Source organism: Leuresthes tenuis, unplaced genomic scaffold (genome assembly GCF_036924035.1).
Source record: "Leuresthes tenuis unplaced genomic scaffold, fLeuTen1.0.hap1 SCAF_3, whole genome shotgun sequence".
Lineage (NCBI taxonomy): Eukaryota > Metazoa > Chordata > Actinopteri > Atheriniformes > Atherinopsidae > Leuresthes > Leuresthes tenuis.
The window spans coordinates 29,585,891-29,610,879 of NW_027325357.1; the positions used below are offsets into that span (position 1 = coordinate 29,585,891).

The 24,989-nt window shown below is 40.6% G+C and overlaps 1 protein-coding gene across 1 annotated transcript; it reads right to left on the reverse strand.

The window, feature by feature from the left end:
- Positions 1–4,172: 4,172 nt before the first annotated feature.
- acad9 (acyl-CoA dehydrogenase family, member 9) lies at positions 4,173–15,891 on the reverse strand. Its single transcript, XM_072382932.1, has 18 exons — positions 15,620–15,891; positions 13,245–13,338; positions 13,033–13,134; positions 12,702–12,808; positions 12,447–12,547; positions 12,090–12,168; positions 11,813–11,984; positions 11,645–11,718; positions 11,484–11,559; positions 11,325–11,395; positions 11,115–11,234; positions 10,900–11,028; positions 9,059–9,138; positions 8,599–8,725; positions 8,438–8,515; positions 7,593–7,721; positions 5,330–5,402; positions 4,173–5,035 (listed from the first exon to the last, which is right to left on the reverse strand). The coding sequence occupies exons 1-18, from the start codon at positions 15,797–15,799 to the stop codon at positions 4,935–4,937; spliced, it is 1,893 nt and encodes a 630-aa protein (XP_072239033.1). The 5' UTR covers positions 15,800–15,891; the 3' UTR covers positions 4,173–4,934.
- Between the last annotated feature and the right edge of the window lie 9,098 nt (positions 15,892–24,989).

Consider the following 24,989-nt stretch of genomic DNA (forward strand, 5'->3'; position numbering starts at 1 on the left):
TCGTTGTTTACATTCCACCGAGGGCGGCACTTACAACGGCGTGTGATATCATCCATGCTGACGTTGCTAGGATACAGACCCAGCATCCTGAGGCATTCATTGCAATCACAGGGGATTTCAACCACGTCTCTCTATCCTCCTGCCTGACTGGCTTTGTACAGTATGTGGACTGTCCAACACGTGGAGAAAAGACATTAGATCTGTTTTATGCTAATGTGAAGGAGGCTTACAGGGCAGTGTCTCTTCCACCACTGGGTAGATCTGATCACAGCATGGTCTATCTACAACCCACATACATACCTTATGTACAAAGACTTCCTGTTACTACCAGATCTTTCAGGAAGTGGTCACCAGAGATGCACGATGCATTGAGAGACTGTTTTGATGTCACAGACTGGGCTGTCCTGCTGGAGGAAGAAGAAATGGACATTAACATGGACAGGAGGGTCAGCACCATCACTGACTACATTAACTTATGTAGGGACACTGTGATTCTAGTGAGGACTTTAAGCTGCTATCCTAATAGTAAACCATGGATCACCAGTGACATCAAAGACCTCCTGAACCAGAAAAAGAGGACGTTCCAGAATGATCCAGAAGGATGGAGAAAGGCGGAGGAATGTACAACAGGAGCTTAAAAAGACACTACGTCAAGCTAAGGTGGAGTACAAGAAAACGGTAGAGAGACAGCTGGAGAACAATAAAACCAAGGAGGTGTGGAGGGGCATGAGGTCCATCACTGGACACAGACTGAAAAACTCTGTCTGTGGAAGGTGATGTGGACAGAGCCAATACTTTCAGCCAATATTACAACAGGTTTGATAGTGTGTCTTTTTCCACCTCTGCTGCTGCTCCCTCCACCCCCACCACTACAGCTGCTTCCTCTATACTGCTTCCACTGCCCAGCTGTACTTCCACCTCAATGGCAACTCACATCGCCAAGCCTCCTCCTCTGCCTGACTGCACCTCCACCTCTGCAGCAACTCTCATCAACAGGCTTCTTCTGTCCGCTACACCTCCACCTCTTCAGCAGCTTCCAATACCAGGCCTCCTGAGCCCAGCTGGGCAGAGTGGAAGATGCGATTCTGTACATGCTGCATCGGGCATATACTTATCTGGATGCGCCTGGTTCATATGTGAGAATCATGTTCTTTGACTTCTCCAGTGCCTTCAACACCATACGGCCTCCCATACTGAAAGACAAACTTCTAGGTATGGGTGTGGCCCCCTCCCTGACATCGTGGATTATAGACTATCTGACTGCCAGACCACAGTATGTCAGGATGGGGAGATTTCTGTAACACTAGAATGTAGTACAGGGTACTATTTTGGCTCCTTTTCTTTTCACCCTGTACACATCAGACTTCAGGTACAACACAGAGTCCTGCCACATACAGAAGTTTTCTGATGATACAGTTGTTGTGGTATGTGTGGACAGGAGAAGGAGTACAGGGACCTTGTGGAGTCCTTCAATGGCTGGTCCAAAAAGAACCGTTTGCTCCTGAACACCACCAAGACCAAAGAGCTGGTGGTGGACTTCAGGAGATCTAAAACTCCATACCAGTCAGTCTGCATTGTTGGAGGGGAGATAGAGACTGTTCAGATCTGCAAATACCTGGGGGTGGTGCTGGATAATAAACTGGAGTTGTCTGCCAACATAGAAGCAGTGTACAGGAGGGGCCAGAGTCGTCTCTTCTTCTTGAGACGGCTCAGGTCCTTTAATATCTGTAGAGATATGATATGCATGTTTTATCACACTATCATTGAGAGTGCTCTGTTCTATGCTATTGTCTGCTGGGGGAGTTGCACTACAGACAAAAACTTTAGGTGACAAACTTGTTAAAAAGGCCATTCTGTTGTAGGCAGAAGACTAGACCCTCTGTGCTGTGGTGGAGCAACAGATGAGGAGGAAATTATATTCTGTTTTGGATAATAATAGACATCCTCTCCACAGCATCCTGGCAGGTCAGAGGAGCAGCTGCAGTGAGAGGCTCATCTCACTGCGCTGCAGGACTGAGAGTTTCAGGAGGTCCTTTGTCCTCACAGCCATAAGGCTTTTTAACAGTGACTGCTGACATGTTCTTCTCAAATTTATTGATTGATTGATTGATTATTATAATTTTTAGTAGTAGTAGTAGTAGTATTGTTATTATTGTCTAATATACAATCATTGTAAATATTTTTTAAAAATTGAGCTACTCGACTAATTTGAATCCCCCCCATGAATGAATAATGGATGAATAAAGTATTTTTCTATTTCTATTCTATTCTAGAATGTATATGTGTGGGTAAGGCATTACCATGTAAAACATCTTCTGTAAATGTCAGGACATACAGCTGTCCCAGAGAGCTAAATTTGAGGACTTCTTAATAGACTCATCTTATAATACATGAAGTTCAGCTGAAAAATCAGAAAAACTATTATTGTAGAGCCAACTTTTGCTATAGTAAAATGGCATGTACATTAATTCAGCTAAGAGGTGTCACTTCATGTAGGCCAGAATAACAGAATGTGTGGCAAGGCTGCCTCACGGCTTTTCCATTGTCGTATGCTAAAAAGCTGACATTAAAATCAATTAAAATGGTCCCAATAATTACAAGTAAGACGTCGGCTAATGGATCCAGTGGATGAAGTATTTCAGCAATCCAGCAGACTGTCAGACAGAAATAAACATCTGCAAATGAAGCTCCTTTACAAGCTAAGACAGAAAGGAAAAAAAGCCCTCCAAAGAGGTTTTAAACATCAAAACAGATGACATTTCCAAGAACCATCTTCCTGTCAGACATACCTACATAGTCGAGCTGGTTTTCAGTGGATGTGTGACGAAGCACTTTGATCAGAGGGTTTGATTTACCATAGTGGAGCAGATTAAAGCACAGAAAGTGCTTTAGGTGGTAAAGTGTAGTATGAACATTATTTACACTGTGACGTGATTCAAGTGCTGCTTGTGCTGTCAATCTCATTGGGTACTTATCAACACCGTCTGTCTCCATTCAGAAATGTTACTGCAGGTAGAATAACACATGACACAGTATTTGGTCTTCCTCCCTGCTTCTGATGAGGCTCTGAAAAGGATGAAATGTTGCCTTTTCACAGTCTCATAAAGATTTTGTGGGGAGCTGTAACCAACTTCCACTTTTCTTGTCACACAAAACGTGTGCATCATTTAATGAAACCAGGCTCATCTGGCAAAAATTTTTTTAAATTAGTTTTTTCAAAGTAAAACTTGACTTTGTTTAATTCTAAAGCTGGCCAAAAGGGAGTGTATAATTTGTGATGGTTATGAGAGAGAAGGCTGTAACTAACACCTCGCAAAGCACTAAGTTTAGCAGTTGAAGAATGTCCAAAACGTGAATATTTTCCTATAACTGAGTGGGCTCTAAGCTTTTTCTCAGTACTGAAGAGCTGTATTGACATGTTCTGATTTAAGCTCCAGATGGTGGAACTTCAGCCAGTAGAGGCAGAGTATCACTCTCCCACACAACACTGGAGAATCACTTTGGTCATGGAGAATTTTAATTGATATTAGGACTCTCTAAACTTACCTATTAGTGCTGCTCATGTTGTGTTTGTCCAACCCTTGAGCAAGCCAAAACCACCTCTTGGTTCTTGTATGAACAAGATCTACTGAAAGGTCTTAAAGGGTTAAGTGGGTGTTTTGTTGATCCTCAGGTGACACGCTGCAGCAGGAGCAGCTCCAAGCAGCCAGAGCTCAGTACAGTCGCTGGCTGAAGAAGCTGCTTCCTGGTAACAGACCACTCGAAAATGGCCCAGTCCCTGAGTTCAAGTGCCACACGAGAGGAAAGTCAGACAGAAGTCAGGATTTACTGAAAGATGAGCCAAAGAAGTACTCACTAAGGAAACCAGGCATGATTCTGAAGGTACCGAATTTTACAGACAATCTTTAAATAGGCTTTGCTCAACCCCAATTCCAAAAAGGTTTGGACACTATGTTGAAAGTGAGACATTTTACCATGCCATGAAAAGATATTTGCTCATCTTGAATTTATTTCTAAAAAGTTGGGACGGGTCAACAAAAGGTTGGAAAAGTAAGTGCTACTAAAAAGAATCATCAGGGGAAAATGTTCGAGCTTGTGTTTCATTGTGAATTACTTTTTTCATCGCTGTGACTCTGAGAGCAGGTGACTGCGACGACCTCTTTTTTTTGTGGTTGCAGCCTTTCCCTCAACTATCTGTGATGAACCCGGGGAATGAAAAAGCAGAGAAAGAGGCGGGAGCAGCTATGGCTCCAGGCCCCTGCACAGACTGCAGACTCAGCAGCACAAACAATGCCGTTCCCAGACACATCTCCAGCAAACACCACCGCTTGTAAGTCGAAGTTAGAAATTTTATTCTGAAAAGATCAACACCTGGATAGATACAACAGAAAATAATGAAAGCGCTAATACACAATTGTCCTGCTAACTTTCAGTGAATTCGGTAAGCAGCATTTGTTCCTGTACAAGCGTTCTGCCTTGCCTCTGACTGATGAGGAGACAGCCATCTTCACTTTTCAAAAGTAGGCATCCGACAAAGTCACACACATCAGCTGTCTGGCCTCTCAAGACCACTGCAGTAGCCAGATCGAAACTGTACCTTATATTACCTTATATATCAAACTGGCTCATTAAAACCTTTATCTTGTAACAGTTCCTTACTACTACAAAAGTTAAAGAGCACTTCGGGTAGTTTCATCAGAGCAGAAGCCTGTTATCCACTGATCTAAAGCCATGCTTCAGAAAACACAGCTAATCTACTTATATTGATCTTGTAATTAATTAATTCATTTCATAAATAAAGCCAAAAAAAAAAATTATAATCACACAAGTGAGTAAAGTACACGAGTAAAGACAAATCATTTAGACTGTAAATTTACTCGCACACGCTGTCTAGTCCAAGTTAAAGAGACAGTTCTGTGGTCACAGGGAGGCACTCAGTACGTTCTTTCAAGAGGGTGGGAGCAGATGTAGGCTCTGTTCTCTAAGACCGCCTGGGCGATTTTCTTGATGTTGGCATCATTGTTCTCTGGAGCATCTGGAACAGATTGAGATGAGAATTACAAACAATCACTTTCATTTGTTAAACACAAATTTCTCATGTGTCCAGATCATGTTATCATTGAACTCTGGATTAAATATGGGTCATTAAAAAAAAAACAATAACCCTGCAGTGTGAAAATGAAAAGCAGTGGCGGTGTGAGTGTTGGTATGTGGGGCTTGTTGGGGGAAATTCCACAACACATGAAAGTCTTTTGTAATAAGATGTTGTAAAAGAAAGCCAGAAAAAAGCATGGGGCTGTTCTCAATTACAGTTTGGTGTTTCACTTACGTTTTTGCAGCTGAACCATCAAGTAATTGTTCTTGAAGAAGACGTCATTGCAGAATGTGTTTGCGAGCAGCACCTGAAAAATAATCAACAACCCGGGAGTGTTCATGAGAAATGTGCAAGAGTGCGAGTCCATCTGAGGAACACGACTGACAGTAAATAAAACCAACTGCAAATGTTTGTCATTTCTAAATTTACTCTACAAAACACAGCATGATTGCACACGCCACCATCAACTAATCGCACGCTCTTTGCAAGACTCCAACTGTGCTGGTCACCATCTAAAAAAAAGCTTCAACTGAAAAGTCAAAGTCAAAGATTCAAACAGGAGGTTTATACAGGAAGAGTGGAGCCACGTGGGATGAGAGCTCAGTAATTGACGTTTGGAATGGAACACCAAAGCATGTGTCCTAACATTCAGCAACAGAGGAGAAGAAATGTGCAGAAACAGTACAAGGCTGCTCATCTGAGCCCCAGAATGTTGAAAAAGAGAGATAATACAAAGCATACACTGCCTCGCACAACATCTCTCTGTTGAGCTTTTCTTTATCCCTTCTTTGTGCTACATTCTTGTTTCTGATTACTCACAGGACTGTGCTACATCTGTTTACATCATCCTGTGCCTTCCAAGTCTATTCTGGGGAATGAATGAATGTACAATTTCATATTTAAAAAAAAAAAAAAAATCCCATAAAGACAGGACAACAAAACTGAAGATGATTTTAGTTCAGATAATTACACTTCAATCTTATGTTAAGCCACTGAACAACAGTGTGACTGCAATTCATCCTCACACTACACATCCACATGGTGCACATACAGAAAAAGACTAATGATGGTCCTTTGTCAACAGCAAAAAGGCAAAGCCATGTTTTTTATGCTTTTATGTATACGAAATACAGTTTTTCTTCAACAAAAACATATTTGATCAGTGCATAAATACCAGGAGCATAGTGTTAAGATGTCCAAACTGTTATACAGTTGTTGTTAATGTTAATGTTCTGAAGCATGAGATGAGAGTCTAAAAAGGCTCCCTGCATGTCAGAGTCTGCTCGATGGATCTATTACGAAGATAAACTGGACACTCAGTCACCTGAATGAACTGTCTGGCCCTAAATGTTTTAAGGATCCAGTTTTGGTTCTGAGCTGGGAGGCTCACTGAATGCATACATTAGTGTTTCTCACACCCATGAAGTTTAAATGACAACAACATGAAAGTAAAACTCACTTTTCTTTGCACCAGTGAGCTGTTAGAAGTATGAAATCTCCACTGATTCAGAAAAGAAACGAGTGAAAATTGACCTTGTCCGCAGCAGTTTGTTGCACGCTGCTGTACAACAGCACCACATGAGCTCCACTGACACATCCATCCCAACACCTAACCAGATTTGATCCCTCTCAAATGAACTAAAGGTTGGCTGTTGACACATGCCTGTTCTATAGTTGATGTTGGTGGTGTTTTCTTTCATAACTTGGGACACATCGGTCTCACACACAAACACATATTTAAAAAGCTAAAACTGAGTGCAAAAACAAGAGGAAGTGACATTTGACAAAAACTGTTTCCCTAACCCTCTGAATCAGTACTCAGCTGAGTGTCCTCTCTAAACTGAGCAGTCAGAACAGAGAAACAAGCCCAGTGGGCTTATTTTAGACATACTGAACAGTGTAAAGGGCAATGTTTGACATGTAAACACTCAATGACACTCGGTGGAGCCCCAGCATGAAAATATAGACTGAAAAGTGTGTGATGCCCTTTTAACGTGACAAACGTCAAGATTTGCTTTTGTTGTTTCACCGACTCAAAGAATTAGTTGAGCATGAACACTTGTTCGAATTCTAATACATCTTGTTACAAATACAAGCATGATAATTTGATACTCTCATTTCAGAGAGCACAGCAGCACAGTGAATACGCCTGCTGTGATACGCAGGCTTTAGGTTTGAGCTGAACTGTAGAGTAGAAACACAGACTTATATGTCTGGGATTAAACTGCATGCGTACGGAGGAAGTGATGTGTGAATCAGTGTGGTCAGGTCACTGAAAGACTGCCGCCACTGTAAAAAAGTGGATTTAAAGATGAAATCTGGTCCCAAGTGCATCTGAGGCTCGTAGCCTTTAAAGCTGATGCAGTGCTCTGTACATGCTGCTGTGGGCCTAACACAGGATTCAGACAGACTGTGCCTTCCTTTCATAGCGTTAAATTTAGCCTCTCACTTATCTGATCTTTGTTAAACAATGTGTGTGTGTGTGTGATATACACACCTCATGGTCGTGATTCTTGAGCCCGATGCTGATGGAGCGGCTGGCTCTGGACAGGACAGCCGTCATGGCGTACAGGTTGATCAGAACGTCTGCTACTCTCTTCAGGATGAGCTGCTCGTCCACTATGGTCTGACGCCATCAGGAAATGAACAAGAAAACACTTAGATGCTTAATCATGTCCAGACACCTCTCCTTCAGTTTCTTCACTACTGTGTGAAAAACACTAAACGGGATCCATTCTGCTAGTTCTCAGATTCGGCTGCTTTCGTGGAGGCTAAACAAAAGTATGAAAATACAAATGTTTAACAATTATTTAACACATAAAATGTGCCAGAAACAGGATCCTGGTCAAACACAGAGCTAAGATTTAGTTTATTCGTTTGGCATATGCTGTAGTCCAAAAAGCCCAACAGTTTTTTTCCCTTTTACATATCAGGAGCTCCAATTTACCACCAGTGGAACAGCTGCCTCCAGTGAGTCCATCCTCACCACTTACAGGTGTTGTCCGCCATAAATATCAAAATGTGGATTTACTTTGTTCATTGCAAATGTTCAAGCCAAAATGATGAGAGTCCTTTGAGGACACTTATCATGAATCAGCCTAAGAGTCAGAAAACAATAGAATAATTAAGTTTGGATGCAAAAATCTGACTCATTTCTAAAAGTTTGAATAGCTTCTTTGGGAAAACAGTCAAAAAGAAGGAAAACAACACTGGAGCAGGTGTCTAAACAGATACCACCGCTGAAGAACCTCAACCGTTTAAGACTAAATCTGTTCAGCAGAACTGGAAACAGTTAGGCCAAAAAATTCTTCAGCAGCTTCTCCTCAGTCAATCAAATGTTACCTTTCCATATCTGTACAGCAGGCTCTCCACAGTCGACCCGAAAAGGCTGGCATTCTGCTCAAACTTCTTTGCACTTTCCTTTAAACAGAAACAGAGAACAGCTGACAACAGATTCTACGAAAACTGAGCAGAATCTGTATCGTTTAAATTTCATCTCCTACTTCCAAGCTGGGATGCACCACCCCATCCTTTCCTGTCAGGCCGAGGTCCACTGAACCTCCCAGTGACGTCTTCAGTTTCTTGCCGACCATGCTCATGGCAAGACCTACATTTCCTCTCTTCATCTCCCTGGGGGCAGAGGAAAGAAAAGGCTGAGAGAGGCCGGACACTTTGCTAGCTATCCAACTAAAAGTGTCATGTGGATGTAAGGCACATACGTCAGATAAACTGGAAGGTTGAGATAGTGATTAGCACTTTATAATTACAAAGATAATGCGACATATTCCATTTTTTTTAGGCCTGCCCTTAAATGTTTAATAAGTAGCGAACAGCTTGAAATACATAGCTTGAAAAAAAATACTAAAATCTATATCTCGTCTCATGTTATGTTACAGCATTACACCGAAATACATTTTGATTCGGTTCGTTGAACCCACATTCTTCATATTATCAGATACATACTTGATTTTCCCTGTGAGCACTTTGCCAGCGTACTGCATTCCAGTGAGGGCAACATACATCCTCAGGATTTCATTGGTCCCCTATACAGAACAAACAAACAGAAAAAGATTTACACTTATTATACCAAATCTACGAGGTAAGTCATTTGATGAACAACACTGAAAACGTATGTGTGTGTCTAAGCTAAGTGTCTTAAGGAGAACAGGGAACAGCATCATTTGCACTGATTTTTTTCACACTTGAGGAACCACTGAGAACAACTGTAAAGTTTTCAGCAAGAACACAATATTTTGAATCTACAAAAACAAACATGGACGTTTGCCACATCCATGCAGCAGCCCGTATTTGATTCCAAAATCAACAGTGCCCTCTGGTGGACGCTTAAAGAACAGCATTTTCAAACCCGTTAATGGTTTTTCAAATTATTCATTCATTTAAAAATACTTTTCCCACAAAGGAAGTGTGCCTCACCGCATTATCTACCATATACTGGTTTAATTTCTTCCTATTTTCGATATTGTCATCCTGTGGTACTGTGAACACTACATGTGTGTTAAAAAATAGATCAAGCATGGTGGAGGAAGACCCTGAACATTGAGAGAGTCCGAGGATAAATTACTATAATGCTGAAAAAGAGAAACCATTCCCTGAGGTCTGGAGGTGAAACAGTTGTGCATGACAAAGGATATTGGAGTGAGCTCGCTGACAGAAATCTCCCCAACAGATGAAGGTAGTGACCTCACTTGGTCCATCCCAGAGCTTTATAATCCTTGATAGAAATCGCTTGCACATCTCTGAAGACGTTAAACTGATGGCCACCAACTCATGGCCAAAGAGATTTCAAATTATACCATTTTTATTTCTGCTTCACATGGAGAGGGTTTGAGTCCCGGCTCGGGTCTCTTTGCTGCACAACACTTTACAGCACGACACAGCTTTTGACCCTTTAAAGGAATTTGTTCCTCAAAGAAGTCGAGAGACTGAAGAGTCAGTCACTTTCTGTGCTAACAATGGTAATGGACTGTACTTGTATAGCGCTTTTCTAGCACTTTAACACTACATGCCACATTCACTCACACACTCATAAAATGACGTCTTAGTCTATATAGAGGCTACACGGTGCTGTCTTCTGTGCATTCGCACACATTCACACACCAGTGGATTCTTCGGTAGGAAACGTGAACTTCAGTGTCTTGCCCAATTTGACGTGAAGCCGGGAGTCAAAAACAGAGCAGAGCGACAGTCTGACTTAGCTACCACAAGTTGACACATTGTTTTTATGGGCTGATTTTCAGTTAAATTGCTGATGTAGTGACACGGCGTGTTTACATGAGAAAGGACTGACTGTCACATAGAGAGCCATGGTGCAGGCGCTAGATTTACCTTGTTTGAGGCTGGAAGAGTCTGAAAAGTCCTAATAACCTCAATTTTGGTATAACCTGTTATATGGAGCACTTTGTGGTTGCCTAAAAAATAATGGCTGCAGATAAAAGGGGAGGAGTTTATTTGCAACTATCATTGATCCCTTTCAGCTTTACACAAATGCTGTGCTGTGTTAAAACGGGAGAAGTTGAAACTACTGAAATAAAAACGGACTTCAGCTGCAGCTCAAGCACGTCTTTTTTTAAAAAAGCAGCTCAGTTCAGCAGCAAATCATCATAGAAACAAAACAGAAGTTTGACCATGTTATTTATTCATTCAGTCGTGTAGTCAAGCTGCAACAAAGCTGTATATATGCCAGATCAGCAGACTGCTGCTGTACAGCTGTCCACTGATGATGTGACAGTTGAGAGTGACAAGAATTCAACACATGCATAAGAAGTGAACAATTATCAGTGTACCTCAAAGATAGGCAAGATGCGACAGTCCCTCACGTAGCGCTCGAAGGGATAGTTCTTCGTGTAGCCCAGACCTCCAAGGACCTGCAGAGCCTCGCTGACACAAATCCAGCCTCCCTCTGAGCTGAACACCTGCACAGAAGACGGATAGTACACCTCATCAGGTGTTCCTCATACTGGTTTAATATGAACAGAATAAGATGACAATATTTTCCAACCTTGACCATGGCAGCCTCCAGAGAACAATCTGGAACTCCTGGTCTGTCCATCATCCCTGCTGTCAGGTAGGCCATGCTCTCCATCACAAAGGCGTTAAGAGCCATCAATGCAAACTTCTCCTACAGTAACAGGATACACAGACTATTCAATCATGTCTGACCACAGAGAAAGGTCGCTCTGGATCCCACTGAGGGAGAACTCGACCGTACCTGGATCATACCAAATTCGCTCAGGTTCTTGTTAAACTGCTTCCTGGTTGCAGCATACTCAGAGGTCAGTTCTACAGAGAGCCAAAGAGAGAATAATGAAGTGAAGAAAACATGCAAAGAAGAGCTGTACTCACTTGAAAAATAAAGAATTTTTCTTACCCATCAGTTTTTTTATCATTCCCGCAGATGAACTGCCCATACTGAACCTCCCCGAGTTCAGGATGTTCATGGCAATCTGTCCAAAACGAAGCACAAGTTCACCAAAACCTTACAGATGCAGTCACGCACAATAGTTTGTTTCATGATGGGATAAAGTTTACCTTGAATCCACTTCCTATTTCTCCTATTACATTTTCCACAGGCACAGGAACATTGTCAAATGACACCTCACAAGCTTAAGAAAAAGACAAAAAAATTTAAATAGAACTGGCAAGAAAGAATTTTAAAAAAATAACCTCAGCTGCCCCGAGTGCAAATGGCTGGCTTACTATTGGAACCCCTGATTCCCAACTTGTCCTCAGGCTTGCCGCTGGTGATGCCACCAAAAGCCCTCTCAACAATGAAAGCAGAAATCTTGTCTTTCTTCACGCCATCCACTTCCACCTCAGTCCTGGCAAACACTGTCATAACATCTGCAAACCCTCCATTTGAGATCCAGATCTGGCAAAAACACACAGAGAGACAGCGGCTCTACAGTTAGTCCGAGGTAAAGCGAATACGTGGGAGAATTTTGCTTCAACAGTTTCTGAGCTTGGTTCCTCTCACCTTTGACCCATTGATTAGGTAATGTTTTCCATCTTCAGACAGGGTGGCACGGGTCTTAATGGAAGCTGCATCACTTCCACTGAAATCATAAAGCACAAGACCTGTTGCCACTCATTTTCAGTGCAGTTTTTGAGTCATTTGGCTTACCTCTGCTTTGAGATGATGCACTTTTTTCCAGATTGTTAAATAGATGACAGTGATGTCACACTCCAAGGTGTCTTGATTTTTTATTTGTGTATCTCTGAACACCGTGTTGTGTATCAGACTGTGTATAACACTCTCTCAGGTATAAACATAAATAAGGATGCACAGAAAAACCTTAAAAGTGAGATATGAGTGAGGTGTTAGTGTCTTTACCTTCCAGGCTCTGTCAGACAGAAAGCCGCGACATGTTCTCCTGAAGACAGCTTGGGCAGATACTTCTGCTTCTGAGCTTCATTACCTGCCAGCAGAATCCCCTGAAACCCCAAAAAAGCCATTAACAGAATGCCTCAAAAAACCCACTCAATCTGCTATACTTATAACGTCTTCAATGAGTAAAAATTCAACAAATTCCCCTCACTTTTCCCACCTTACAGACATGCAGTGGTTTCATGTATTTTCAACCATTACCTTAAGTCCAATGGCTTGATGTGCAGCCAGAGTTACAGCAATAGAGCCGTCTAATGCAATGATCTCATTCAGACGTGCATACATGGTGTTGGACAATCCAAGACCACCTAGGATTTAAAAACAAATAGAAATAGAAATAGAGAAACTGCCTTATGGTATATGCATACTTTATTGTAGCCTTTATATTTCCCCTTGATATTTGTGGCTCTTTGGGTCACGCTATCTGCAGTCACTCTTTAGTTGCATGTATGTCTTATATGAACCCTCATTATCCCGAAACGAGCAAGTAGCCTGAGGCAGGACATTACCAACAAACAAACATTCATCTCACCATACTCCTCAGGAACCATGATTCCAAACAGCCCGAGCTCTTTCAGCCCATTCAGAGTCTCTTGAGGGATTTTGGCTTCTTGATCAATCTTTGCTGAGTCGACTGTAAAAAAATAAATAAAATAAAATAAAATAAATAAATAAAAATGAAAGTCGATTTAATTAAGTAACAGAGAGGCAACAGATATGCAGCTATACGGTGTCTTCACTCACCTTCCTCACTGAAGAATTTCTCCACTGGTTCAACAAACTGCTTGATCTCCTCCAGCTCTTCATTTCCAATCTCTGGATAAGGGAAGACCTCAGACTGGAGGACAAAACAGGATATTTTAGGACAAAATAGTTAACCCCGTTAATCATTGTTAATGATTAGGATATTTTCGCATTATCATGACTTCTAAGGGCGCTTCTTGGCTTTCACAGTACTAAACAAACGTAGCCTGCTCTGAGGAATCTGTTACAGCTGCTGATGGTGGGCTCAGAACTTGGTGTTAACATGAGCCCATGGACCCATCCTTTCTGCCGGTCCAGGCTTGTGCTGGTGGTATTAATTAGTCTAAAGCTACATAACACTGCCCTAATCTATACATTTTGTTATCACATTGTGCCAATGACAGAGTTATGAAGAAATGGAAGGTCACAAAGATAGTTTCTGTACCATGGCTAATGCATAATCTGAACCCATAAAAATCTGATGTGGTGGTCAGTAGCATAGGTACACCACAGGGAACTGTCCTGACTCCATTCCTGTTCACTTTGTACACCTCGGATTTTCACTCTGAGTCATGCCACTTGCAGAATTTTCCTGATGACTCTGCAGTAGTGGCGTGTCAAGAGAATCAGATAATCTTCGAGGAAGAAATGTGATCGGAAAAAAACCTTGAATGGTCGTGACTGGCGGAGGGAATTCAAGGGATTGAGACAAAACAGCTCTGTGGACTTAAGAAAACCATATATCAGTGAAGCTAATCGGAAAATAAAATGCTTCAATTTGCAAATGGGCATAAAGATTGGAGTTATGGAAGATGGTCATGTGGTCTGATGGGTCCAGATTTACCCTGTTCCAGAGTGATGAGAAGATCAGTGTAAGAAGAGAAGAGGATGAAGTGATGCACCCATCATGCCTACTGCCTACCGTACAAGCCTGTGGGGGCAGTGCTATGATCTGGGGTTTCTGCACGTGGTCAGGTCGAGGTTTGGCAACGTTATGTCCCAAAAGAATGAGGTCAGCTGAGTCCCAGAATATACTGAATGACCAATGTATTCCATCAGTAGATTTTTGCTTCCCTGGTGGCACAGGTATAAAAAATGCCCGGATTCAGTGGGTTCAAATTGTGAAAGAGTGGTTCAGGGAGCATGAGACATGATTTTCGCACTTGAATTAGTCCACCACAGAGTCCCGACCTTAACCCCATTGAGCATCTTTGGGATGTGCTGGAGGAGACTTTGCCCATAATCATTACAAGACCTTGGCTATAAATCAGTGCAACTCAGGACTGAAATAAATTATGTAACATTACAGAAAGTTATCAAAATGATTCCACAGCGAATGCACTCCGTAATCATAGCTATAGGTGGTCCAACAAAATATTACAGACTGACCTTTTTTTGGATGGGCAGTGTATAACTGATTATCTTGGGACCATCTGTAGATACAGTTCTTTTATTAATTCTTATTGTTAATTATTATTTTGCATATAATTTTTTCATCTTTTGCATTGGGACTACCCTATTACTGCTAGGACAAAACCATTTCCCTTGTGGGATCAATAAAGTATCCATTTATCTATCTATCAAAATACATATCTTAAGGCACTATAAAACAAAACTTTTTCTTCAGTGTCAAGCCTTTTCTGTCCTCGCTTCCGTGCTTAAAAGTGCCATGAGAAGCCAGTGAGGGAAGCAAAGAGACAGGCTACCATCATGGAAATGAGAAAGCAAATGCCCCCTGTTGCTGTTAATGAGTCCACTGGACTTCAGTGGCTCCCACAGTCAATTAATCTTATTCTATAAGCAGACCATTGCGATGTGGCAGAACACGAGATGATGAGGTGAAACGATTGCAGAAATGATGTGATGAATCAACAGGCAGCAGAATCACAGACGATTTTTCCAACATCTAGCTGAATACATGACAGCTGGCCTGAGCCTTTGAGGGTAAATGGAGGCTGCACCCAGCATAATATACATTACTCTGACTTGGAAACGGTATTTCTAGTCTGTGACGTGTCATATTTTACTGCGGAAGAATACCTTATTATTACAACCGTTTAGGGGACACAGTCGGCCCCCGTAGCGTAGAGCTATTTAAAGGTTTTTAAGTGCAGTAAGTCACTGTTATTTCTGCATTAAAGCCACAAAGTTTCTGCCATATTTTTCCAGGTGTAGCACCATAGTTCCTGCCCCCTACAAAATGTGTTTTCTCTGCACTAGTTAGCAAAGCGGAAGCAGAAATAAGCTGTGATGGAGTAAGTTCAGTTTAATTTAAGCTTTTATTTGATAGGAAGCAGTCACTGATATGACAAAACAGAATTTAGCATTAGTTGACTGTAAACCGGGGATAATTTAGCGGGATTCAGTTACGTTACCTTGTTCACCTGACCGAGGAACAAATCCTTGGCATACGCGAGATTTCTTGAATGAGTTTTAAAACACCTATGCTGTTGAAGATGAAGCGCTTCTTTTCTGGCATGCCTCAAATGACAGGGAAGCAGCTGCTTACCGATGGGGAAAGTCCTGGACAAGACAAAAAACCTGTTCACATTCATCTTTCTTTCCTCCCTCAAAAGCCTCTACCTCATAAAGTCCATAGACCTATTACCAAACACTGCCAAAATACCTTTCACCCGTTTCTGGCTCATGTTGATGACGTACACAGATTTCATAAAAATGCATTCGTAATGCCTCGTAAACAATAACGTTTGCATATGTAAATGCATTTACACAATTATTTAGATTATTTTGGTGGCATAGTTAAAGATGTAAAGTACGAACTAAAAAAATGAATACTTTACCGAATTATTGAGATCAATTTCATATCCTCTCACAAATGTATGCCCTTGACCACAAAACTTGACCACAAAACAAAAGTTTAGTCAGTCTACAATGGTATTCTAAGTTGGCCTCCAGACAGTCAATAATATACTTAACGCCAGTAGTTAATCCAAACAGAACAAAGAATTTAAAGATAAAAAAGGTGCCCGTGTATGTTAGTCTCTCGACTGTGTAAGGCGTATTTGCGGCAGTACTGGAACGCAGCACAGCTATACTGTAACCACTAGATACTAGCATCATCTTGCCACTAGATGGTACAATATGCAAAGAGAACAGCTTCCAAGCTGGGAAGGCTAAACAAACAAAATGTATGGGAATTTTTTTCTGTCTTCTTCTTTTCTATCTCTCTCTTTTAAAGGTGTCAACAAGTGGGCCGATTTCAGCTGTCATGAAATATATGCAACAGAAAAAGAAAGGAGAAACATGCCATGATTTCAACATGTTAAAGACACAAAAAAGTAAAACTTTTGGTCTATATTCCTAAACTAAATGTATACTTACATAAAGTAAACCAGTCTTTGCTGGCAGAGCAAATGAACCCCTCTGCGGTCCCTCCCAGCCACATGCTGACGTCATCTAGCTGACACTGTGGATGTGACCCTGAGAGCTTGAATCTATATTTAGTTCCAACCTCAAGGGCCAGACAGACAAACAGGGCTAACTGTCACTCAGACCACCTGCCACAGTCAGGCAGGCGGCCAAGGCATGCTGGTTGTGCACTGCTGTGCTGACCTTCTCTAGCAGTGACAAGTTCCAGAGAATTTTGTTTTGATGTTGATAGCTAAGTACCCCGGTATCCCTGCTGGCCTCTGTTGGGGGAAGAGTAAAACACAAACATGTAAGTATCACAGATAGACTGGGCTGTATACTGTAGCTACTACAGAGAACACAGGTGTCCTGTCCTCAGAATTGTTTATAGAATTTGAGGGATTTTAAAGGGAAACTCCACATATATTACACGGGAAGGTCAGTTTAGTTGTCATAAAGGAGAATGTTAAGAAAATCCTATTCTCCTATATTTTTATATATATTTTTACTGAACACCACCAAGACCAAGGAGCTAGTGGGGGATTTCAGAAGATCTAAAACACAATGCCAGTCAGTCTGCATTGAGGAAGAGGAAATAGAGACTGTGCTGTCCTAGAAATACCTGGTGGTGGTACTGGAGAATAAACTGGAGTGGTCTGCCAACATAGATAGATACAACTTTTGATACTTTTGATCACTCTATTTTACTATACAGGCTTGAGAAATGGGTCGGCATTAGGGACACAGACCTGGAACAGTTCAAATCCTATCTTTCAGACAGAACCTTCATACTACTAATTGAAAACAAATCTGAAATAATACTTTTCAGTCCCACTACAACCATTCCAATCTTACAGAACCATCTTGAATCCCTATCATACACTCTCAAACCTACAGCCATAAATCTGTGACCCCTCTAACCTGTGGTGTCTCCCAGGGCTCCATTCTTGGCCATTTGCTCTTTCCCATATATATATTTCCATTGGATCAAATCATCAGTAAACACAATGTGCTAATATCACTGTCATGTAGATGATACACACACATCTATCTTCCACTGAAAACCGGTGAAAAGGGCAATTTTAATAAACTCTTATCCTGCTTAGCCAGTATAAAATCCTGGATGACTCAAAATCTTTTACTACTAATTGAAAACAAATCTGAAATAATACTTTTCAGTCCCACTACAACCATTCCAATCTTACAGAACCATCTTGAATCCCTATCATACACTCTCAAACCTACAGCCACAAACCTAGGTGTTACATTTGACAGCAATTTCACATTTGAGAAACAAATTTCAACTGTTGTACGGGTGTATTTTTACCATTTAAGACACATCTCTAGGATCAGGTCATTTCTTTCGCGGCCTGATCTTGAGAAGGTCATCCATGCTTTTATTTAATCATGGCTGGATTATTGTAACTCCCTATATTCTAGACTGAGTCAAAGAAACAGCTCTCGTCTGCAGCTTGTGCAAAAAGCAGCTGCTAGACATTTAACAAATACCAGGAGATCTGAACATATTAGCCCTGTTTTAGCCTCTCTTCACTGGTTACCATTTTTTTTAGAATTGATTTTAAGATCTTACTGATTACTTTTAGAGCACTTCATGGCTCAGCACCCCCCTGGCACATTTGCAAACTATTGCTGCCTTATGAGCCAGAGCGCAGTCGCAGATCCTCAGGTAGAGGCCTACTGATAGTACCCAAGTCCAAACTTGCCACTAAAGGTGACCAGGCTTTTGCGGTCAGGGCCCTAAAACTCTGGTACTCCCTGCCTGATGATCTCAGACTTACAAAATCAGTGACGTCTTTTAAATCTCTTCTTAAAACATATCTATTTTAAAAAAAACTTTAATAATTACTACACTGCTTAACTTTAACATGTCTTTATCACCTTATTAATTTGCACTGCGGGGGTGATGGGGGTTGGGGGGGTTGTATGCTTGCTTTAAACTGCTGCTGTTCAGCACTTTGTAACCGTTGTTTTGAAAAGTGCTCTACAAATAAAATGTATTATTATTATTATAGAGACTATGTACAGGAAGGGACAAAGCCATCCCTTCTTCCTGAGATGGCTCAGGTCTTTCAATGTCTGTAGTGACATTATGTGCTTGTTTTATCACACTGTCATTGAGAGTGCTCTGTTCTATGCCGTTGTCATCTCACTGAGCTGCAGGACTGAGAGGTTCAGGAGGTCCTTTGTCCCCACAGCCATAAGGCTTTTTAACAGTGACTGCTGACATGTTTTTCTCACATATATTTATTTTATCTTATTTATTTATTTTTTCTTCTAATATACAATCATTGTAAATATTTGAATTGAGCTACATGACAACTTGAATATCCCCCACCGGGGATGAATAAAGTATTTTTGCATTCTATCTTATTTCTATTCTATCTCCTAAGGTATTTTAGCTTTTTGGCAATATGGGTTTTCCATCAGGTCATTCATACAAGTCTGACTTTGCATTGTAAGTGGCACCTTTATTCTGTCATATATGTCTTTCTGTTTGTGGATCTGCTTTTTGCATATCACATAACACTTGATGGTCTATTTCTATGTGAGTTTCTTCCTTGGAAAGTAGGTTTTCTGCTGGTAACCGAGCAGCTTTTTTTTTTTCTTCTTTATCTGCTTTTCTATTACCTTTTGAGACAGGATCAGTGTTTTTAGTGTGTGCAGCACATTTAAAGTTGCTACTTTAGCTGACAGTTGAATAGCATCTAGTAATGCCAAAATCAAGTTTTTATGGTTTATTGATTTGCCTGTGGACGTCAACATATCAATTTACAATGTACAATTTTCCATTGCTGTGCAAACACATGTACAATTGAGAAAACATACTGACTGTCAGTGTAAATGTTAACAACCTTGTTGTTCTTTAATTTACAACTTTCAGTTAAAGCTACCAATTCAGCTGCTTGAGCAGAGTAATTTTTTGGTAGCGGTCATTTCAACCACCAGCAAACTTCAGCAAGTCCTGTAGCATTTGTGCCATCAGGGTTTTTCCTGCTTGACCCGTCTACAAACACAGTTTTTTCCACATTTTCATAAGGTGTGTCAGTCAAGTCTGGCCTGGGTAAAACACTGATAGTTATTTCTGACATGCAGTCATGAGGCTCTCTATCTCATGGAGTAGGCAGCAGTGTGGATGGATTAAATGTAGTCCATCTTTCTACAGTGAGGTGTGGCTGTGAAAGGAGAACAGTCATGCAGGAGAGATGTCTGGAGGGAGACATCTCTACATCTTTTGTTACTATTTTGTTAAACAACAATATCACAGACACTGCATGAGGTACCTTAAGTGTTAATGGGTGAAATAACACTATAGTTGATGATGCCTGCACTGCCATAAATTCTGCTACTACTGCTTAAACACAAGGTAGCAGGGCTTTGGCCCCTGCATCTAATCTGGAGGAATAGTAGGCTATTGGTCTGGACTTTCCCCCATGTGCTTGAGTTAACACTGATGTCATATATCCCTCTTTATAACATACTGTTTGGACAAAGGGTTTTGATAATCTGGTAACTCTAGAACAGATGAACTGACCAAAAGTTGTTTTATCCTTACAAATGCCTCGTTAGTTTCTAGTGCCCACACTAAGAGAACTGTAGCAGCCAAAGGGGTGTCATAGATCATTGCAGACAAGGGGGCTGTGAGAAGGGCGTGGTTACAGAGCCAACTCCCACAAAAGCTGATAATTCCCGGAAAAGACATCATATGTCGTTTAGTTCTTGGTTTTGGTGCTTGTAAGGTTTTACAAAAATAACTTCACTAGATCTCTCAACTCCTGGAATGTCATGAGGATGTATTACAGTATGTGACGCACCTGTGTCACACAGAAAGGTATCTTCCATTCCATATACGTTCAATGTAATCTCTGGTCTGACCTCATACTGCAACATAAGCTCAATTCCATCTAAGTTCAACACTTCCTCTGGCTCTTCTTTTTCTATTCGTGTTACATGTTTAGTTTCTGTTTTTCTCTCAATTAGTCATAACTGACCTGCCTTGTTCTCTTGAGACTGTTTGACTTTCCTCTGTCTGCATTCCTTTGCCCAATGTCCTGTCTTTCCACCCACAAAACATGCACCATCTCATCTTGACCTTCCTCTTTTTCATAGTGTCATCTTTTTCCTCCTCTACCACCTCTGCTTCTGTCTTCTGTCTGCTTATGTCTCTGCTCTCTTTCATTACATTCACAGTTGTTTTTTCATCACCTTCCTTCATAAAGTTTTGTCCCTTCTTGTTTTTGTTTTTAAAATGCTGCTCTGCATGTCTACACCAATCCACTGAATTCGTTAACCTGGCAGTCCGGTGATCCACCATGTACTTGGTCACAAAGCTGCTTATTTGTGGCAAACAGCCCTTCAGAAAGGCGTTCTTCAATTGCTTTCACTATTTTTTTGCATTCTTCTACACTGAGATTTCCTTCAAAACCATACTTTTATTAGTATTTAATATTATCTGGGTCCTGCTGAAACATGTATTTAACATTCCCACCTTAATCCTCATTGTCTATCCCTTCAGTAGCCAACCAGTGTTTATGGCGTATACCTGAGCAACTGGTCCGATCAGTGAAACACTGCTTTCTTCTCACACAAACTCCTTAACTAAGATCATTGGTCTTGCAGATCTTAGTTGAATATTACACATTAATATTGAACTTCACTGGATGAGCAGGTCTTAGCTGAATATAATACTGTTTATACTCACTTCGCTAGTTTTACAGGTCTTAGTTAAATTCACTGGTTTCACAGGTCCCCACCAGGGGTCTGCACGGTGGTGTGGTGGTTAGCACCATCGCACCATCACAGCGAGAGGGTTCTATGTTCAACTCCTGGCTGGGGTCTTTCTGTGTGGAGTTTGCATGTTCTCCCTGTGTATGCGTCGGTTCTCACCAGGTACTCTGGCTTCCTCCCACTGTTCAAAAACATGCATGTTAAATTAATTTGTGTCTCTAAAATTGTCCTTAGGAGTGAGTGTGTGGTTGTTTGTCTCTGTGTGGCCCAGTGATGGACTGGCAACCTATCCAGGGTGTACCCCACCTCTCGCCCAATAACCGCTGGGATAGGCTCCAGCCCCCCCGTGACCTGACCGACAGATTAAGCGGGTATAGAAAATGGATGGATGGTTTCACAGGTCTTTGTTAAATACAGTTTTATTTAACTTCACTGGTTTTACAGGTCTTAGTTAAATACACACTATTTTACAAAAATAGTAACTCAAAGTTTTTTTCTTACTACAAATCCAGCGAGTCTGGCCACTGATTCAAATACACAATCTTCTCACCTTTCCCCCTTCCAGTGGAAGCTGGCCTCTGAATAACAGCAATTCAACTAGAGGTCTTTCATTAGGAGTCCCGGACTCCGCCGTGCAGTTTTAGCTCCGACCCTGGACAGTGGAAAGGATATTGAGATCCAGCTCGAAGGACCAATTTGTTAAGAAAATTCTCCCAATGAGGCTCAGAGTCGCTGGAGTCTGTTAACAAAAAGTTTAATTTTGCAGCAAGGAGACAAGTGTGCGCAACCTATCACAAAGCTGACACAGGGTTGTCTGAGTTCTAAAATGATACTTCTGCTATTTATGCTTTCTACTCCCAAAACATTAGCCACACATGGTTATACATTCTACTACTTTCTACTACATTAGCCACATAAGTTCAGGAGACATTCCTGTCGTTCCCTCCTATCACTATTGTTGTTAGATGAGTATAGTGTAGTTCATATCATAATGTCATATAAGACTTCTTTGTTCAGTAAATCAAAGTTCATACAGAAGATAGAACTTGCATAGATAGGAGGCCTTTTTCAGCATCCAAGTTTAAACTAATAAGATAGGAGGAGGACTCCCCCAACACACAGTACTTCTTATTCATCCAACACCGTAAAACATTCTTGAACACAATACTTCTTTTCTTATAGTAGATCCTCATGATATTTTTCTAACAAAGAACAACACAATCTCCATAGAGACCTACTGGTATGATGTCAGCAAAAAATTAAATTGAGACTGAAACAGATGATGTCACCAAGATTAACCACTTAAAACAGAAAGCTTATGTTTAACTGAAAACTGAAAACTGAAGATTTTGTAGACACAGTTCTTCCACTGTGTACAGTAAAAAATTTGGGTGGGTGGGCAAATCTACGAAAGTGTGGACCTAGGTCCTATTAAAGTGTTGTCCAACTAGAAATAAGTTTTAGGTATTAAGTCTGTATAAAGATATGCCACAGCTCAGGGTCCACTTTTAAGAGCAAAAGCATAGATATGTGACACCCACTAGGTGTCATCACAGGGTATTTTGTTAATTGTTTGTTTGTTTCATTGTTTTAAAGTTGTTTATTTGATATATGTGTTTACATGTTGACAACATTAGATAATATGCATTTCTGTGAAAACGGGACATTAAATATGATTATACAAGTTAAAACAAGATATTACAGAGGCACTGGTTGAGAAATATGGTGAATAATGTTCAATAAATAACAGCAGATGACTTGGAAGAGAGCAGCCACATCTCTGATGTCTTATTTAGTTTCCCTGACTTTCAGAACTGCTACATTGGTACTGTCCAGCAGTACCTGTAACAGACACAAAGTTTCAAGACTTTGGGAAAACTTAATTTTGCAGGCTGATACAACCCAATCTGATGGCTTTGAATATATGACAGCTAACAGTTTGATCGTAAAAGTTTAAAATTGCACTGTGACGACATTTTCCATTTTCATTTCCGTGTTGACATGGAAATGGGGCTTATGTGATGATGCATAGGTTCAATGTCCACCCATGTTCTCACTATGTGATGATGTTCAACTGTTACATGTGTTTTTGGAGATGAGGAAAAACCTATTACTCATTTTCTTTTAAAACTGGAAAGGCTGAAAAGATAACATATATGAAGAAATTCTAACCTGATTTTAACCTGTTGTTCAAATATCTAAATAACAATGATTTTTTGCAGGTAAGCGAGTTAGGGTCTTGATGTGTCGTATTGTTTTCTTCCACTGTGACTTCCTCTACCGCTAGGTGGTGTTATAAGAAAGGTAATCTATGCAGTGGAACTTGGAGAGATTAAAGATGGTGCTGCTGACAGATAAATCTGTGCCTGATAATTGTAATGTTACACGGATGTTGTGCTAATGTTAAGAGAAGGCACTTGTTCTATGTTCAAACCCAGTCTCATTACGATCCACATAACAAGTTTAAAAATATATAATAATGTATGAGCATTGCCTAATAGCTAAGGACCACTTTTAGGGACAGAAGATTGCTGTATTTTTAAAACTTGATGACCTCTTTAAGTGGAAAATCCAAATGTGGTCCTAAGATTTTGGGATATTTTAGAATACTATTATAATCGCTCAAAGGTTTATTAAAGTTTGGTCCTAAAATGTGACATACTAACGAGACTCTTAAGATTTTTGGGACAAGTAACTATTTGTAGGTGGAAAAGGCAGTTAAAGGACTAGTATAAGATTTTCTGGCAAATTTTAGATAGAGAAACCTTGCAAAGTATGTATAGTACGACCAAATGTATGACCTGGTGCCGGAGCCAGTTCAGAACTGGGTTTATCTTTAGGGGCTGTAATAATCTAGAGAACCATTAAAGAGTCAATATTGATAATATAATAATAATATTGTAAATTTTAAAGCAACATAACAGAATTTGGCAATTTCTTTCCTATTTGGCTTCCCCTACAGTTGTGGGATATAACGGCACTGTCATATAAACAAATATTTGTCTGAACCCTGCACATATACAGCCATACATATTAACTATTTTAATATTAGCCATACTAATAACATCATATTGAAGAAGCAGCAAGGATGCCATCAATAGTCCACAAAATGTCAAGTGACAATAAAGCAGAACAGTGTGGTGCAGGGCTGGAAACAGTACAGCAGTATTTCAACTCTTCGGGGCAAAAAACAAAGGTCAGTGTACATCAAAATGAGTCAGAACCAGATAGTTTTAAGGTTTAGGAACTTCTCTTGCTTTAAATTTCAATATATATTAACTTACATATTACATTTCTGTAGTTGACATGGTACAGAGAGACAGTTTATCTACAAAGATCACAGAGTGGGTCAAGCTTTCACCACAAACTGTCATCGTAACATCACCAGTCTAAGTGATAAACACTGTAGTTGGTGTTGGTGAGCGCTCTATGCAATGCAGACAAGTGCTTCTAAATGCTGAAATGTATTTATGAATGCTACTACATTTAAACATATTGTTTCAGGTGAGATTGATAAACACCAACTGGTAACATTATGATATATGACTGTTCTTATACATGTTGCTGAAAAAGCTGTTAATTTATTCAGTTGAAAACTTCTGAGCAGCAGTCTCAGCTATGCATTGGACA